The 19,357-nt window shown below is 34.3% G+C and overlaps 1 protein-coding gene across 4 annotated transcripts in view; it reads left to right on the forward strand.

Annotated features, from left to right (window-relative positions):
• The window catches only part of LOC149555734 (alpha-mannosidase-like), a 120,061-nt gene that overhangs the window by 79,472 nt on the left and 21,232 nt on the right, over positions 1-19,357 (forward strand). For all 4 annotated transcript variants that reach the window (XM_089829877.1, XM_089829874.1, XM_089829876.1 and 1 more), the window contains exons 24-25: positions 18,140-18,252; positions 18,406-18,487. In XM_089829877.1, the coding sequence (XP_089686003.1) occupies positions 18,140-18,252; positions 18,406-18,487 (195 nt within the window). The remainder of the gene's footprint in view (positions 1-18,139; positions 18,253-18,405; positions 18,488-19,357) is intronic.

A 19,357-nucleotide genomic window follows, 5' to 3' on the forward strand; every position in this document is an offset into this window, starting at 1 on the left:
TACATGTAATTACATCTTTTCATGCATTGCATCCTCTTTGATCATCAAACAGAAATAAAAACAAAATAACAATCTTAAAGATTGTTATTTAGTGCCTTGAATTTGATGATAACATCATGCACTATAGGAAGATCAGAAATCTTTGTTGTCTTTGATATTGCCTCTATCCTTACTGCATCTGCATATGCTGATTGCAGAACCTTGAAATTTGCCACCAGAGAATCTTGCAAGTGTTTTGCCAAAGATTTATGTTGTTCATTGTGTAAGAACCAAAATCTTCAGAATCTAAATCAGCATTGACCCTGATTGTAAATTATGAAGTCATTCTTTCAACTGCAATCAGATTACCATGTTCATCAAGAATCTGACATCCCATTTGCTCTACATCACATGTGATCCCTGTTTCTATTGCTTGGCAATCTCCAAGGGTTGCCTACAACTTTCTTATCTATTTTCTCAATGTTTCTTCTTTGTAGCCCATAAGTCCTTGATATCTAAAGAATGTTTCACACGACGAAAGAATGTCACATGAAACCATAGCGTTTAGATCAAACTTAGCAATCTCGTCCTAGTCATTAAGAATCCCTTTCAAATCATCAACTTCTTGAGTCAAGGAGGAAATCAAATCTTGTCCCATTTCATCCACGTCTTTGATACGTCTAAGGACTTCAAGCGTATCTGTAATAGCTTGGACTCCTTCAGAAATGACTTCTCCTACCCAAGACTTGGTAGCTTCAACTATCCTTTTCTCCCTAGATGTTACAGACACAACAACAACATTTTGAGAAGATTGGTGCCAAATAACTTCATTTAAGCAAGCAACCTCATGCTTGAACTGATTTTTCTTCTTCCATAATTTATGGTTGCTCTTTGATAAATTGGCAAGCGCATCTTGAGCATCCTGTAAGCAACTAAGTCATGACTGCTTTCCAATCTCTACCTTGGTGAACTTTAAATTAGAACGGGTAACCTCTTCAACAGGTCTGTCCACCAGTGACTCAACAACCTCTACAAACTTAGTTTTCTTTGAATCAACTAAGATCCTTGAAACAATCTCATCTTTCAAAGATTTGGACTTAGTTTTCTCTATAGGAAGGTTATCTGGGGGTACGACCACTTTCCTTCTCTTCATTGTGATCCTACTTAACCATGCAGGCAAGCTGAAACTTTCATCTGTGGAAGCAGGTATAGTGGAGACTATTGGCATTGATCCTGATTGTATCTCCATTGTAACTCAGTAAGATTCAGTTTGCACATCTGAATTCATAGGTGCATGATGAGAGGATTCTCTCATGAATAACTCAAAACCTATCAGAGATGTATCAAGTTGAGAAACTTGACCTTCTGTGAGAGTTGGAAAATCTTCGAACACACTTCCCAAATGTTCATATTGTTCATTTGTTAAAATGGGAGGAGTTGCTGAAGATATAGGTAGAGCCAATATATTGACTTCTGAAGTCGGGATGGAAGGTGTGACATCCCAAAATTTTGACCTAATTGAAATTATTATAGCCGTTGAGTTGATTGGATTTTTCTTTCCTGTTCATGTGAAAAGGGTAATTATATGTAACCGTTGTTTCATATGAAATTGTTTGTTATCAATAATTATGTATAACCTTTTAATGATGATAGTCGTTAACCATTACTTGTCATGTGTTGATGATGGTAGTTAGCAGTTGCTTGGTTTCGGAATTATGGTTATTAACTAATTTCTTTACTATTATCTATGTTATATATTGATATGGATTTACCATGGGAACTTGTTATTATTGTGGAAAATATTGCACGGGTGGTTGTAGGAGTAGACTAAGTGGAGAGCATTGCTTAACGGGATCTACGGAATGGGGTACTACCTTAGTCCATTTGTTTGATCGATAGATATGACCTCTAACTATCTTGGTAATGACCTAGCAACTTGCATAACAGGGTACATTCATTGGACATGCATGAGCTATTGGACAATCATTAAAACATTGAACATTTTAACTTAATCAAAGTACAAACCTTTAATGGTTTATGTCGACATTGTCATCATCTTGAATAATACATATATATGTATGTGCACATAAGTATAAAAATATGGTGCCACCATAATATTAAATTATACAAGCTCATATCTATTAATATATGTATACATAAATATGTGTATACCCAGAGAAGATGAAGATAAAATAATCTTCCAAGTATACATGTATTTAAATATACGTATCTAAATAAATATAACCTTGGACAAAATAATAATAATATGATGTCACCATTCAAAGTAACATATATATGTGTGTGTGTGTGTGTGTGCATGCACGCGTGCATATATATATATATATATATATATATATATATATATATATATATATATATATATATATATATATATATATATATATATATATATATATATATATATATATATATATATATATATATATATATATATATATATATATATATGTATGTATGTATGTATAATTTTATAAGTTATCCTTTTTGATTAGGTAACCTTCAATTTCTTCTTCATATTTATTAGTCTCTGTAAGAGACGAAAATGTACACTTGGCACTTCTTTTAATTGGTGAATCGAGAAACCAGTTTTCTTTCTAATAACTGCTCCAAGAGCCGTGGCTCCTTCCAAGCGTTTATATTTTTCCATATGTCTTCTTGTGGGATGCAAGTCTGAGAATCAAAACCGAGTTACGCACTTTAGCTCTGTTCTCTTTCTTTCTTCTTTTCATTATTTCTGCGATTGGATTTGAAGACAAATCTAAGTCATTGTTTTCATTGAAAGATCTCCGATTTAACCTTTGCATTTTGGAACATGCACTTCAAGAGCCGGTTGTACGGAGTCAAGCCCAAAGCTCCATATCTTTCTTGATTAGGTTAAGTGATCAGCTTTCCCATATCGTATCTGATATATGCTATGCATTCAATAGTACAGATGCAAGGATTGTGTCAATGATTTCTATGTATCAATGTTTGATTGTAATATCAAATAGTACATTCAATGAGTCCACCTCACCATATTAAGTCTAAACCAACTATATGTGTCATGCTAAGACACCTCTTTGTTTCAGTTGGATTCCAAATTCAAGTTATTTCTTTGTAGTTCCGTAAGAGAAATTTTTGGGTCTTAAGAACTATATTATGACAACATTGAATCTATATTATTCTTTCCACCCGCTAAGTTAAGCAAAAGAGATGAATTAATCTAAGATTTGACACCTAGGACTCATCCGGCTGAATGACCAAGAAAGAGGGTGAAGAGGTGAGAGAAAGATCTGCAACAACAAAAAAACAGAATCAAAAGTGATACAATGAATTTATTACTTTTAAAGAATCATTAAATAGCTGATGCATGTCCACTTAATTCACCTATTGTCAAGTGGTGATCGAGTATTAGAAACCCATCCAAAAACTTTGGCCAAGGTCGTTAAAGACATGCTTGCTTTCTAAAGATCACATGATGTCGGTAGCGCGAACTATTTAGACATGTCCGTCTATAATTGAGCGGACATTCTAAACACTGGTATTACTTGGATGGCTGGACTAGTAGTGCCCCAAGCCTAGCCCCCGGGTAGGGAGGGTCTTTCTTTTCAAAAGATCGTGTGGGGATTGATATGGTTTGCGGTTGGGAGGTTAAGCCTAAGCTAATGCTTCTCCTCTTATTTGAAAGTTGGGGCTTGCACAACCAGTTCAAGACTCTCCAATTAGCTTTTGTATGTTCTTTCTCTATCCTTAGCTATGCATTTACTTTGTTTTGTGAATATCAAATATCATAGTATGAATGGTAATATTCTAATTTGCTTCTGTAGAGATGATATAAAACAGTTATTTTAGTTGAATGTTAATTTAGTTATTATCCCATGAAAAGGAATTAGAGATGTTATATTTCGATTGTTTAGTTGAAGTATTACTTTCATATTTATTTGAAATCAGATTTGAGCCCTAATCTTTTAGTTAAGCAAATTCGTTTGTTATAGAAGGTGTGAAAATAGTGGAAAACAAATCCACATCATCATCTATCTCATCCGGAAAAGGTGCTTCCTGCATGGATGGTTCATGAGTTTGTGCAGGTTGTGGGGGAGTTATGATCATAACTTCCCCTTCTTCCTCATCTTTTTCATCTAATTCTTCTTCTGATTGTTCCTCTGATTTCTCCTCTGACTCATGAATTGGTTCAGAGATTTGAGATGATTTAAGTCCCTATCCATGCTTGAGATTCAATTTAAGAGACTTCTTCACATCAGAAGAAGAAGCTCTATCTTTACTTGTAATTTCCAGTTGTGATTTCCTTCTAGGAGGACCAAAACTTCTACAATCCAAACCCAATTCGGATTAACCCTTTTTAGGCCTTTAATTTTTGCCACTTGTTGGTGTTTGGTAAAATGGATTGAAATCTATCAAGGATCGATGTACCTTCCTTTTGTTGCCATTGAATGGGAAAATGACATCTTTCATCAAAACCGGCCTGATAATATTCTGGATCAAGAATACTGCCATCATCTTCGATTTGAAAATCTGACGGGATCTCAAGCATGTTAAGATCAATGATTTCCTGCAAAGTTAATCTACAACGATCCATCTTTAATGATCCATCTTCATTATATCCAATTCTATTCGTATGCCAATCCAAACATCCTCGATACGATGAACATGTGTAAAGCTCCTCGTGATTTGAGAATTCATTTCTCTGTAATCAAAGTGAAACTTGGTTTCGAATCTCTTCAAAGTGATCAGCTGCAGTTCTGCTTCCATATTTTTTTCTTTATGTACAGAATTGATCATATAATTACCTTTTACCAAGGGTTTGGTAGAAGAAATACCAAAACTTGGCCTATGCAAAGCATGTTGATTAGATTGACTTCCATGAGTTGCCTGGCTAATTCCATCAAAATGATCATGTCAATAACATACCTAGGTAAGGTATATGGCTCACCTTTAAAGTATCCAACCCTCAAGTAAGTAAAGGTTAGAAATTGGATAAAGATACAACTATAATGATTTACCTTCTCCCAAGCTTCATGAGATACCCTTTTGATTGATAATTGTCTATCAAATAGACACCAGAAATGCCCAAAGAAAGCATCTTGAACTCTTCTATAATAGAACTTACTATTAGCTAGAGTAATCTGATCATAGTAATCCCAAACTGGAATTTGAAGACGATCTCCTTTGGTTGAGAGTTTAGAGAAAAATTCCATGGCAGCAACAATATAAACAAGGTAGGAATTTGTGTAGAAAGGCACTAAAGTCCCTACATTGAGAAACAGTTGATAGAGTACAGTGCTGATCAATTCTTCCCAAATGATATACTCCTTATTTTCCATGATCTAGAAAATAAACTTATATATCCATGGTTCAAAATCACTGGAATCTTTGAGACCACAGGTCCTACTGAAAAGATTAATAAGATCTTTGTACTCTTGCTTGAAATTAGATCTATGAATGATCTTTGGCCATCTCGAGAAATTGTTTCTCTTGGTATCCAACTAATATAGATTCACATACTTCTGATAATCTCCCTTTTTCTCATTCCATATTTCTAAAGATGAATCTTTGGTCAGATCTACACACTCTGCATTATGCGGTACTTTGAAAATTTGGTCAGTAACCTCCAGATCAAGGCTTATAATAATGTTGCCATCAGCATCCTTGATCGTCTTTGACTTTGGGCTGAACCGCTTTGCACATCCAAGAAAAAACTCTGGTTCCATGGCAGCCATGGAAAAGGTAGACAGCAAGTGAATATGACACCTCTTGATACGTTTTATTTCATGACCAATAGGAGTTTCTACTCTTCATAGGAAATTAGTCATGTCTAGATGTCCGATCTTTGTATCTAATACATTGTTAAGAATGGTAATGACATGAGGTTGAGTTGCATGAGCAACACTTTATCAAACTAGTATTTCATTTTGCCCTTAGATTTTGATGGTTTTTGTCTTGCATTTTGTCACCACAAAATGTTGGTAACAAAATGAAACTTTTTCAAGTTAGTTTCGCGTATCTCTGAGTTGAATTTGGTATTCAATTGCTCAATGTTGATCAATCAATTGACTTCAATTAGTATATCAAATCATTTTACTGAAGGCTTTCGTCAAGTCCTTTTCATTTTGCTTTCTCTTGAGCCTTTGCTTGATTTTTGAGGCCTTCATCGTCTTTTCCTTTGCTTTTGAGTATGCGTTTGTTGGTTTTTAGTCCTTTGGTTTTGCTCATGTCCTAGCTTTCGGTTTCCCCTTCAATTTGGTCTAACCTAGAGCATAATCAGAGTTATAGTCATTTTAGTGCCTCAAAAGTGGGCCTTTTTGATGCAACAACACGAAAAAATAAATATCATGTTATATTTTTAATTTGACATTCACTTTTTGAAAAATATAACTTAAATTCACTTTATGTTATGTTTTTAAGTTATTTTATCATTTAAATTTTCACTTAAAGTAACTATAGTGCACTTTATGTTATAATTTTAAGTTGAGTTACTTTTTTGATTTTTCACTTAAAGTGACTATATAAACTATATAGTTTTAGTTTAATTTTTGATATTTTAAATCAAATGCTCATTTAAATGTTAGTTTTTAAATGATATTTATGTGTTATATATTTAATATGATATATAAATATTGTTTATCTCATTAAAGTAACATTTTAATGAAATTAAATTGATATATGTTTATTAAATGACTTTAAATTATCAAAAGTGGACATTTTACATGTCATTGCATATAAAGTTCAACTTAAAAACATAAGACTATCAAAAGTGGACCTTTTTGGTTTCATTATACCAAAAATGTGAGCTTTCGTTTGAAATGTGTCATTGCATCAAAAACATGAGCTTTAACTTAAAATATGCAATCCTCCCCAAAAGGTCTGATTTTAACCAAGTGCATATTTTAAAATGTGTCATGCCTCCCAAAAGGTGTGATTCGCATTATGGGGAGTTTTTAAAATATGCATTCCATCTTAAAAGGTCTGATTTGCATCTTGTGCATATTTTAAAACATATCATACCTCTTAAAAAGTCTAATTTTGGAAGAACACATGTAATGGGCCTCCAAGAACTTGATTTTGGAGATTGTAAGAGATTTACTTGATGGTTTTGCATGAGATCTTCTCCAATAGGGTCATTTTCGCTTGGCAATGGGTTTTGTAATTTTTGTAGGCTCTATCCTAGGGCACGTTTTTGGTGAAAACTCCAAATAAATCCATTTTTGGCCCATGTTTTTTCTCAAGAAGGAATTGATTTGGCATATTTTGGAGATTGAATTGCATTTTGGTACATGTTTTGGTGTTTAATGATCAAAACATTTTGATCATGTGCCTTGGAGAAAAACGTTTTTTTATCAAAAATGTCCTATATGCATGGAACCCAAAAATGTTGGTTATTGGAGCAATGATAGGGCATGTTTTGGCATCTTCCACCTAAAACGCCTTGTTTTCTGTCTTCTCCCATTCAAATTTGCCATGTTTGAAAGATTCAAAGCATTTTGAAGAATTTTTCAACTTTGGAGCATCTTTTTCCACCATTTTTGGCACTTAATCTTCATGTAAGTGGACTTATTCTTTCTTGCGATTTAATTTGTGCTTATCTTGCTGATTTTATGCACATTATTGTTTGATGATTGCCACTTGTTGAAATCAATACCATGGAAAGTGCATTTTTTCTTTAAAATTAAAGAAATTGTTCATTTTCATGTTTTTGGTTTTTCCCCAAACTCCAAATTCAAATTTGTGTTGAAGTGCTTTGCATATCGACATGTTTGAGTCACTTTCCAAAGGTACATTTTTCTTTTGACTTTTTGTGTTGTGTGCTTGCTTTCTAGTTTTCTCCACTTTGGAGAAGTTACAAGTTCTTGGAATTTTTGTTTCATTTCATGTGAAAGCATCATCACGTTCCACTTCCATCTTCCATGTCACAACACTTTCCATCTCATCTGACAAATGTGATTACATGTTTTCCATCTCATTCACCATCCACAAATACATGTAATCTCAATTTTCGCTTCCGTTTTCAATCATCTCACTTTCCACATTCACTTACAGGACATGATTAAAAAAACCTTGTGTGTAATTGCATCTCAAAACCCCGATTTTGACTTAAAGTCACTTTTTGAAAAGTCAAAAGGATGTCATTTTCATCTTCCATGTACTTTGACTTCCTCTTTTCACCAAAGATGACTATAAAGTTCATTTTCCATTTCCATCTCTCCATATGCATTCGTGCCTTCATGAGAAAATACATGTTTCCGCATTTTCTCATGCTTTGCACCTCATCCGTCATTCACACTTACATGTAAAAGCTCATCTTCCATCCGCCTTTGCAACACATCTCAACCTTCATCCCTTGTTACATGTTACATTTACGTGTACTCATTTTTCATGCAATAATGCCTTGGAAACCTTAAGTCATGTTTGAAATCAACAATCTTCATTCGCAAACATTCCCATGCATTCCATCTTCACACATTTTCATTTTGTTTCATTCCATCTTCCATTTTCCACCTTCATAACACTTCATTTTGCATTTCGTTCACTTTTCATCTTCATTCACTGTATATGCATATGATTTCTTTTTAAGGTCATTTCATTAGATTTACAAAGTCTCCAATCCGTTTTCGAACCTTTGTTGCTGATCGCAAATCAACTTGTATGATGATTCCTCCTAATGATGTGTTTATGTTTTGGGATTATTGTGTTGCAGCGCAAACGCAATAGATGCCCTTATCATCAAAATCCAAAGAAAAGATGAAATATCAATACGATAAAGAGTTGGCTCATGCAACTCCATCATCAGTTGCATCTGTTCTTGATAATGTGATGGATACAATGATTGGTCATATGGACATGGCTGATTTTCTGCGGAGAGTTGAAAATCCTATTGGCCAAGTGATGAAGCGCATCAAAAGAGGTCACATTCACTTGGTGTATGCATTTCCTATGGCAGCCATGGAACCTAATTTTGTTCTTGGATGTGCAAGACGCTTTAGTCCAAAATCAAAGGCTACCAATGATGCTGACGGCAACTTTGGCATTAGCCTTGATCTATAGGTCATTGAACAGATTTTCAAAGAAACACATAAAGTAGAATGTAAATATCTAGCCAGGGAATCATCTTTGGCATGTTGGAATGAGAAGAAAGTTGATTATCAGAAATATGTTAACCAATACTGGTTAGACAATAAAAGAAACAAATTCTTAAGATGGCCAAAGGCCGTTCATCGGTCTAGCTTCAAACAAGAATACAAAGATCTCATCCTCCTCCTCAACAGAGTTTGTGGCCTCAAAGATTCTACTTATTTCAAGCCATGGATGTACAAATTCATCTTCTAAATCATAGAAAACAAAGAACACATCTTTTGGGGAGAGTTGATTAGTACTGCACTTTGCCAACAATTGCTCAATGTGGTAACTTCAATGCCCTTCTATATGAACTCCTACCTTGTCTACGTTGCTACTGCCATGGGATCTTTCTTTGGTGTCTCAACCAAAAGAGATCGTCTTCAGATTCCAGTTTGGGATTACTATAACCAGATCACTCTAGCTAATAGTAAATTCCATTATAGAAGGGTCCAAGATGCCTTTGTTAGGCATTTCTAGTGCTTTTTCGATAGATAGTTATTTGTCAAGAGGGTATCTGATGTAGCATGGGAAAAGGTGAATCAATATGGCTATATTTTCATTCAATTTCCAACTTTTACATACTTGAGAGTTGGGTATTTCTTTAGCCAAACCCTTTGTGATTGGTAACTATTCAATCAATTCTGCTCCCAAAGCAAGGAACATGGAAGCAGAGTTGCAATTGATCACCATGAAGAAATTCAAAGCTAGATTTGACTTTGATTATCGAGAAATGAATTCTCAAATGAAAAGAGCTTACACACATGTTGATCGCAGCGAGGACATCTGGATTGATATGAGAACATAGCTTGACATAATAAAAATGGACTATTGCAGATTAACCCTGCAGCAAATAATCGATCTTAACATGTCGAGGATTTCTTCAGAATTCCAAGTTGAAGATGATCACAACATCCTTGATTCAAAGTTTCATCAAGCTTGCTTTGATAAAAAGTGCCCTTCTCCTATTCATTGGCAACATAAAGAAGGTACATCTATCATGGATAGATTTCAATCCATCTTGGTAAACACCAACAAATGGCTGAAAAATAAAGGATTTAAAAGAGTCAATCCTAAGATGGACTTGGATTGTGGAAGCTTTGGCCCTCCTGGCAAGAAGTCACAGCTAGAGATTATAGGAAAAGATGTTGCCTCATTTTCTGATGCTAAAGGTTCCGTCAATTCAAATTGAAGGGTGGAAAAGGATCTAAGTCATCTCAGATTTATGAACTAGTTCAAGAATCAGAGGAAGAATTAAAAGAGGAACTGGAGAAAATCAGATAAAGAAGATACAGATGAAGAAATTTCAAAACATTTCATGCAGAAATCTAATAAGAGAAATCACCAAAAAACGGGTTCTTGGAGGCCAATGCCATGCAATTCTTCAAAAATGGGTTTTGGAAGGGCAAATGCATGAAGTTGAATGCGAAACAGACCTTTTGGAAGTGATTGCATTCTTAAATATGCACAATAGACCCAAATGCACCTTTTAGAGGCCATTATATGTTTTAAAAACATGCAATAGGCTTTCCCAAGGCCAAAACACACCTTTTGGGTGCATTTGCATGTTTTAAAAATATGTTTTTTGCCCAAAAACGGGTTTAGCAGATGCACTTGCATGTCTTTGGCCAAACACACCTTTTGGGTGCAATTACATGTATTTAAAACTTGCATATGCAACCCAAAGGCCAAAATGCATCTTTTGGATGCATATGCATGTTATAAAATATACCTTCAAGCCTTAAATGCACCTTTTGGTTGCAAATGCATAAGACATAAACATTTCAACTTTTTGATGTCTTTGCATATTTAAGTTGGGATTACATGCATTCTCATAAAATACACACCTTTTAGGTGCAATTGCATATTTTTGCATGTAAACATGTTGCACAAAACTTAAGTGGTTAAAAACAACACATGCCAATTTAATTTTAATGAAATATCACTTAAGTGGGACATAAATAATATTTACATTATCATATTAAGAATATAATGTGCGACTATCATTTAATAAGCAATATTTACTAGAGTATTTGATTTAAATATCAAAAAACAAATTGAACTATATAGTGAATATAGTCACTTAAGTGAAAAATTTAAAAGCAAACTCAACTTAAAAATATAACATAAAGTGCACTATAGTTACTTTAAATGAAAATTAAAAGATAAAGTAACTTAAAAACATAACCAAAAGTGAATTGAAGTTATGTTTTTCAAAAAATGAATGTCAAATTAAAAATATAACATGATATTGTTAATTCGTGCAGTCGCATAAAGAAGGTCCATTTTTTGGGCACTAATTGGTCATATTTTTTGATTGCCAACTCCTTTTAACTTCCTCATATAAAGTCTTAATGAAATTTGCAAATTCTCCAGCTTCAACACTTCTCTTTGTCTAAAGGTTCAGATTTCTCAATTCAGTAGTTCCTTTAGGTTTCATTCTAATGACAATCTCAAAAGGTGTCTTGGTAGTGCTCCTATTCACAAAATTATTGTATGCAAACTCTGTTTGTGCCAAAATCAAGTCCCAATTAGTAGGCTTATCTCTAATGAAACATTTCAACAGGTTACCCAAACTTCTGTTCACAACTTTAGTTTGTCTATCTGTTTGTGGATGAAATGTAGAACTAAATTTCAATTCTGTTTTTAGCTTCTTCCAAAGTGTCCTTCAGAAATAACTAGTGAATTTGGTATCTTTGTTTGAAACAATAGTTTTAGGCAATCCATTCAATCTCATCACTTCCTTAAAGAATAATTCAGCTTCATGTACAACATCAAATGTCTTCTTACAAGGTATGAAATGAGTCATCTTTGAAAATTTGTCAACTACCATCAAACTAGAATCATTTCCTCTCTGGATTCTATGCAAACAAAGAACAAAATCCATATTGATATTTTCCCAAGGCTAATTAGGTATAGGTAATGGTGAATATAGTACCAAATTTTGGCTAGTTCCTTTTGTTTGACAAATTCTGCAACTTCTTACCATTTTCTGCACATCCTTATATATTTGCAGGCAAAAGTACTTGTCTGAAATCAACTTCATTGATTTATCAATCCTAAAGTGTCCAACAAGTCCACTACTGTGTTTTCTTTTATGATGTTCTCTCATAGATCTTTTAGGTATGCACAACTGAATTCCCCTAAACAACATGTCTTCCTGAATAAAATAATCAGTTCACCTGCCCCTTCCAATCTATTCCATACAAGCTTTCCAAGGTTCTGCACAATCAGGATCAGTTTCATACAAATACTTCAAATCATTAAAATCAAGTACCTCAATTTTCATTTCTATCAGGAAATTCCTTCTTCGACTGAAAGCATTCAACAACCTTGTTTGATTGTCCACTCTTTTGTTTCAAAGAAAAGGAGAAGTTCTACAAAAACTCAACCCAGTTCATATGCCTTTTACTCAACTTGTTTTGACTTCCCAAATACTGCAAAGCATTATGGTCAGTATAAAACATAAAATCTTTAGACATTAAATATTGTCTCGATTGCTTTAGAGCTTGAACAATAGCATAGAATTCTTGATCATAAACTGAATATTTTCTTAGTATCATTCAATTTCTCACTAAAGAAAGCTACAGGCTTTCCTTCTTGACTCAAAACAGCTCCAATAGCACTTCCACTAGCATCACATTGAACTTGAAAAACTTCATTGAAATCAGGCAAAGCAAGTGTAGGCAATTTTGCAATCTTTTGTTTCAATGTTTCAAAACTCTTTTGTGCTCCACGTGTCCACTTGAAATCTTTTTTATCTCCTCTCATAGTCTCAATCATAGCATTACAAATAGAACTGAAAATTATGATGATTTTTCTATTAAAACTTGCCAATCTATGAAATAATTTGATTCTTACCTCTCCAACATTTTCAAGTGTAAGCCAATCAAGAATAACTTTCACCTTTTTAGGACCCATCTTCAAACCATCATTTGAAATGACAAACCCAAGATACACAATCTCTTCCTTCACAAATGAACATTTCTTTAGGTAAATCAGCAATTTCTTCTCTTTTAGTCTCTGCAATACTTGTCTAACATGCTCAAGATGCTCTTCCTTAGTCTTATTGAATATCAACATGTCATCCAAATATACAATCACAAATTTACGTAAGAATCTTTTCAAAACCTCATTTTTCAACCTCATAAAAGTACTAGGTGCATTAGTTAAACCAAAGGGCATAACCAACCACTCCTACAAACCTTCATTAGTCTTAAAAGCATTTTCCACTCATCCCATTCTATAATTCTGATCCGATGATAGCCACTTTTAAAATCAATCTTGGTAAAATATTTCACTACACTCAAACTATCCATTATGTCATCCATCCTACGTAAAGGAAATCTATATTTCACTGTTATCTTGTTTATGGCTCTAGAATCAATCCACATTCACCATTCCTCATTCTTCTTAAGTGCTAACACAACAAGTACTACACAAGGACTCAACCTTTCTCTAATTAGACACTTCTCAAGTAATTCTTGCACTTGTCTATTCAATTTAGCCTTTTCATCAAGTGTCAATTTGTGTGGTGCTTTGTTTGGCAAACTAGCTCCAGGCATTAATCCATACAATGACTTATACTTCTCACATGTGGTAAACCATTAGGTAAATTATCAGAAATTATGTCTTGGAACTTTGCTAACAAAGACTCAATCTCAGATTCATGCTCTGACTCATCTTGTTTCTCAGTCTTTCTAGGAATCAGAACAAAACAAACATTATGTTCTTTCACATCTCTACCAAATTGATTACCTTCAACCAAACTACTTTGATTGTGGTACAATGATTCTCATCAGGTTTCTCTACCAAGGGTAACAATATTTGTTTCTTTCCATCTATCCAAATAGTATACTGATTCAATCTTTCATCATGCAAAGCTTATCTATCATACTGCCAAGGTCTACCCAAAAGAATATGACAACAATCCATAGACATAATATCACATAAGACGTCATCATGATAATTCCCAATTTTGAATTTAGCAAGGTATTGTTCACTTATAAGAAATTTATGCTCCTTATGGATCCAAGCAACATAATAAGGTTTAGGATGTTTGAGTCTTTGAAACTGTAATTTGTTAACCAGCTCCTTAGATGCCAAATTATCACAACTTCCACAATTATCCACACAAGATTATATATCACAGAGAATATTTTTACCAGAATCATAGAAAGAGCTGAATCATAATTAAAAAAGGAAAAAAGGAAAGGAGCAAATAGCCTACCATATATAATCAATTGAGTACAAAGCCTTACTTTATCCATTAATTTATGTAAACAATAAAATCTCACAAAAGATTGCAACACAAGGTTAAATAATGAATATTAAGTCGAACAAGATAAAACTTATATCATTTTTAGATATAGTTATAGGGGTTCTAGAGGAGCCCTATACTTCAAAATAATGCTATAATTCAAGATTCCACTAAATACTGCTATAGAAATTCCTTAAAACTGCCATATAGGCTGCAATTAATGAAGTGCTATGTCACATTAGCTATCAAGAACCCAAATCCAAACTAGAATAAACTTCCACCCATTAATCTTCTATTTGGCTTGGTCTTCCCTAGTGATGGCTTGCCAGGGCTAGGAATCCATGCCAAAAATTCTCTACAATGGCAAGATGTGTAGAAAGTCAAAACACATAAAACAAAAATATTAAAATCACATCTCATCTTAAGGCATTCATGGTCATGGACATCTAGACTTACAAGTATTTCTAGTACATTGTTGCAAAATGCCCAAGGACAAGAGTTGAGGTGTAGCCTTCACTCTCAATCCCTAACACTACTAGTTTTTAAGCAGGTTCAATTGCCATCCTAATGTTTTCTAGAGCCATATGAACAAAGAACGAATTGTAATGGGTTCACATCTTATTACTACCCTGGAGAATCTCCTTGCCACCAAAACAACTTCTATTAATATGCTCTTGAAAAACCCTAAAGTTGTAGGTTGTTGCAAGCGAAATACTTACCAATTGTCAATGAAAAGTAATTATACCATATCTTATCTAGTTAGAACCTAACTAAAAATATCCATTACCCCCTAACATGTAGGAAACAATGCATAAAGTCTATAACTATTTTATCAAGGGGACTTGTAGGATAGCATCAAGCTCAACATTTTAAGGTTTTTTCAATATCACTGTTGTTGCACCCATTCTGGTCCCTCCGTATTTTGCACATTGTAGCATGTTTAATCTGAGTCCAACGTGCCCAAGTTCGAGTCATGGAATGTAAAGTCTAAGTCTAAATTAGAAAATGGGCAAGTCGCTTCTCATTGGAATTTCGCGTTTCCCTTCTGCCCTTGCACTTGCAGTCCCAATCATGTTGTGTGGGTCTAGTTGAAAATCAGTGCACACAAGTCACTCCGAGTAGTTCATGAGTCTAGGTGGGTGGTATAAGTTCTTAGAATCACCCCCAATGAGAAGCAAAGTTAAGTTAAAGCATATCATTACATATTCAAGATTTCAGATTTTTCTAGTCCGGGATGCTATTTTGATCAGGGAAGTAGTGAAGCAGCTTCACCCCTATGGGCAAGAATACTTACACTGGGCGCAAAAAAGTAAACTAGTGCGCAAGAATATTTCTTTGGTGCACCCCGTAGTTCGGAGAAATAGCTAGTGAAGTGTGACTTCGCATATTAAAGCTTAAGTGGAGCCCTCAGGTAGTTAAAAGGAAAATAGACCCTAGAGGCTCAAGAGTGGGTTTTCAAGATTTTAGTGCTCCCACTTCTTCCTCGCTTGCTGTGCATGTAAAATGCTTGAGTCAAGCAGTGTTTAGAATTCCCCCCCTCTTGCTTCTTTTTTTGTCGAAAGAGAAGCAATTTCAATGCAACTCCGCAAAACTACAAAGTGACCCCATGGTGAGAAATATACTCGAAGCTCAAGGAATATCCTTTCGGAAATTCTGTCAAGACATGTCTTTGAGGAGAACCTCTTTTCAATGATTCACGCAATGGAGGAAAATGTGTAAAGGTCGTGGTTTTGTGAGAAAGGTCCCTTCTTCAATACTCTTGACAGAATAGCCATGTGCGGAGTCGGATTTTTGAACCTAGCAGAGGCCACCACTTGCACTAACAATAAATTGTAGCTGGAAAATAAAAGGGGCCATGAGCTTCACTTAAAATGGTAAAGCTCGGAAAGGAAGCACTCCCCATACCTATCCGTGGAAAGGAGAGAACTATAAAACAAAAGGGTCTTAGAGAAGCACTAAGATGTCTACTTCAGGCTTAAGGGTGGCTCAAGGAGCATTTCAAGGCATGTACATGAGCTTTACCTTACTTATGGGGTTACAACTCAGCATTCTAAAGATTAAAGTCGGGAATCAGTGAAAGCTTAGAAGGCAAATTTGGAAAGTGCCAAAAAGACTAATGCTGGCCAAAACATTTCTGTTTCTTGATTTCTCTCTCTCTTTGCTGAATGTAGTGTGGCACGTCATGTGGCAAGTGCCACTTTTGTGTCCCCCCATCTTCTCAAATGTTTAGTTTCTGTAACGGCCAAGAGATGGGGCCTATATGTAACATTTTGAAATCTAATAGAAGGATTAGCAAATATTGGTAGGAATTCTCCCCCTATTGCTGAGACAACTGAGTGAGTTTCAAGGTTTTTTATCAGATTTTGTTGTTCATTAGGTTTAGCTGTTATTTGTTTTGCATGTGATGATTGTAATGTTAATTGAATTGAACAGTTGTTGGACTTTGGTAAATTAGAGGCTTTTCTGAAATTTGATAATCAATAAGTAATTTGAGAGTTACTACAATTCTGTTAACTTTGCTTTCATTGCTCTGTTGCATTCTTTAAAGTGGAGTAGTCATGTTGTGTGAATCATTCATGTCGAAGTGTTGTTAGTTGCATGTAGAGGTAGGATGAAAGAGAAGCTGAAGTTCAGCTTATTGATGGTTGTGGGCGGGTTAAAATTCAGTTGTAGACCAATTTTATGCCTGAGTCTTTTATGGATATGGAAGGCTCGATCATTACCTCCCCCGCTCTCGGGTTAAGAGCATACCCCTGTTAGATAGGAAACCAAACAAATTCATTGCAGATTATCCATTGTAAGGGAGTTGTACCTAACAATTCAGACAGAAGTTACAAACGGTGTAAGCCGACTTCCCAACTGTTGGGAACATTTGTTTTCTGTGATTTGGGCACAAAGAGAAAAAATAAAGGAAGTATTTGAGGAAGACAATTGGTTCACCAACAACTGTAAATGACCGTTATCAGCTCTTTCTTACCTTTAGTAGCTAAACAACTTGTCACCTTGCTAATATTCCTTTCATAATGTTAAAAGGAGATCTCTTCAAATTTTCCTTTAGGCTGAGAACTCCAATATATCTAGTAAGTTTCCAGGTTATAGTCTTACGCTCTTGCCTTTATTTATTGCATTTATCACACCCATTGAATCATATTTTACTATGAGTTTTGTTGGCTAAATATATTGCACGTAACTTGGATATGATTGGTCAGGTACAATATGACCATAGTTGTTCCTTTGAAAGACACTTCTTGGAAAGGCCTATGGCCTAGAGATCTGTTGAATGGTACCTTTCTAATGAAAGTCTCAAGCTCTAATGTATTTAAGGCTATTTGGAAGGGGTGGAGAGTATCAAACACCCAACATCTAGTACTAGAGTTTTTAACAATATTAGACAGCCCTTTTCTTATTTTCATTGCAGTGTTTTGATGATTATCCATACTCCATTCTAGATAATTTAAAAAGGTGTAAATGATGATGTTTTTTATGTGTTTTATGCTATGCACAAAAATCATATATCTTATGTGTTTATGTGGGTCTTAATAATAAAAGACCCTCTTAGTAAGAAAATAATGATTTCCTCTATCTTGTTTTCTGCATCCATAGTCCAATGTAAGTAATTTTAACTAAAACATCAAAATTAACCAATTCTTTTTTATCTCCATTTGACTCTTCATTCATCAAGCCCTTTCATTTCATGGAGTATCTTTTATCTGGACGTGCTTCACTTTTTAAACTAAAAATATTTATTTAATTTCATAAACTGTTTTGCAGATTAATCTTGGGATGTATATGGTAGATAACAAAAATGAATTTTCAGTTTTGATTGACCGTGCTGTTGGAGGTTCAAGCATCCAAGATGGGCAACTTGAAATAATGTTTCACAGGTATAGCTATACACAAGTCAATCAATTGAATTCTAAGATATATTTATAATGCAATAATATAACATTTGAGACAATATTATGAGTGATTTTAATTAGCATTGAGATACACTGGAAGTATTTTGAAAGCTAAAACATTGTTATGGACTTTATTAGGCGGCTGCTCAAAGATGATGACCGAGGAGTTGGTGAAGCTCTTGATGAAACTGTTTGTGAAGTAGAGTGTGAAGGATTAATGGTATGCAATTTAATATTTGCATTTTCATGCAATACTTTTGATAGTATTCTAATTGAAATCTCTTTTTAATCGTTCCAACTGCCAGATACTGGTTTATGGAGCAGAAGTCGTCCTACCACTAGAAGTTGAAATTCCCTCATTAAGATTATCTTTGTAAGGAATAGTAACTGATGGAAATTATAGGTTTGCAAGAATGGAACAACTTAAAATCCTACATGAACCCCAAAGTCAAGCCTACGAACATCTCAAGGTTTATCAAAATAGAATGTCAAGAAACTCCAACAAAATAATAAAACCAAGAGATTTCCAAGTTAATGACTTAGTCCTTAGGGCCAATTGTGATGGGTATGAACTAGATGAACCCCTTAATAGAATCTTTAAAGAGGTTTTACAACTAATCTAAGAAAAGAATAGATGAAAGAGTGTCAGACAAAGCGTATCATATGAAGGAGCATCAATCTTTGTACAACATATATTGATTTTGAAAAAATCCAAAAATACCAAAAAGGAAAAAAAATCCAAAACATTGATATATTGATCATGAGAAAATCCAAAAAAATGAGAAACTTGAGTGTGAAGAAATCCAAAAATAACTGAAAAGAATTTCTGAAGAAAGTATCAAAAATGATGGAAAAAATGATTGTAAAGAAAGAAATCAAATGTCTATACCTCTGCAAAATGTAAGCACATTCAAAGTGTCAATTCTATTATCATTGTAGATAGGAAGATCCTAGAAGATCCTAGACAATAGCATCATGTTGGTGGTTTAAGCTACAGAGTAGGAATAACTTTGGAGTACAACTATTTTAAACTTTCCATGTAATCACATCTGAAATTAGGAAATGCTTGTTGGTTTTGTCAATAAATGTC

Source organism: Cupressus sempervirens, chromosome 5 (assembly GCF_028749045.1).
Source record: "Cupressus sempervirens isolate cs-2001-9-10 chromosome 5, ASM2874904v1, whole genome shotgun sequence".
NCBI classification, from domain to species: domain Eukaryota; kingdom Viridiplantae; phylum Streptophyta; class Pinopsida; order Cupressales; family Cupressaceae; genus Cupressus; species Cupressus sempervirens.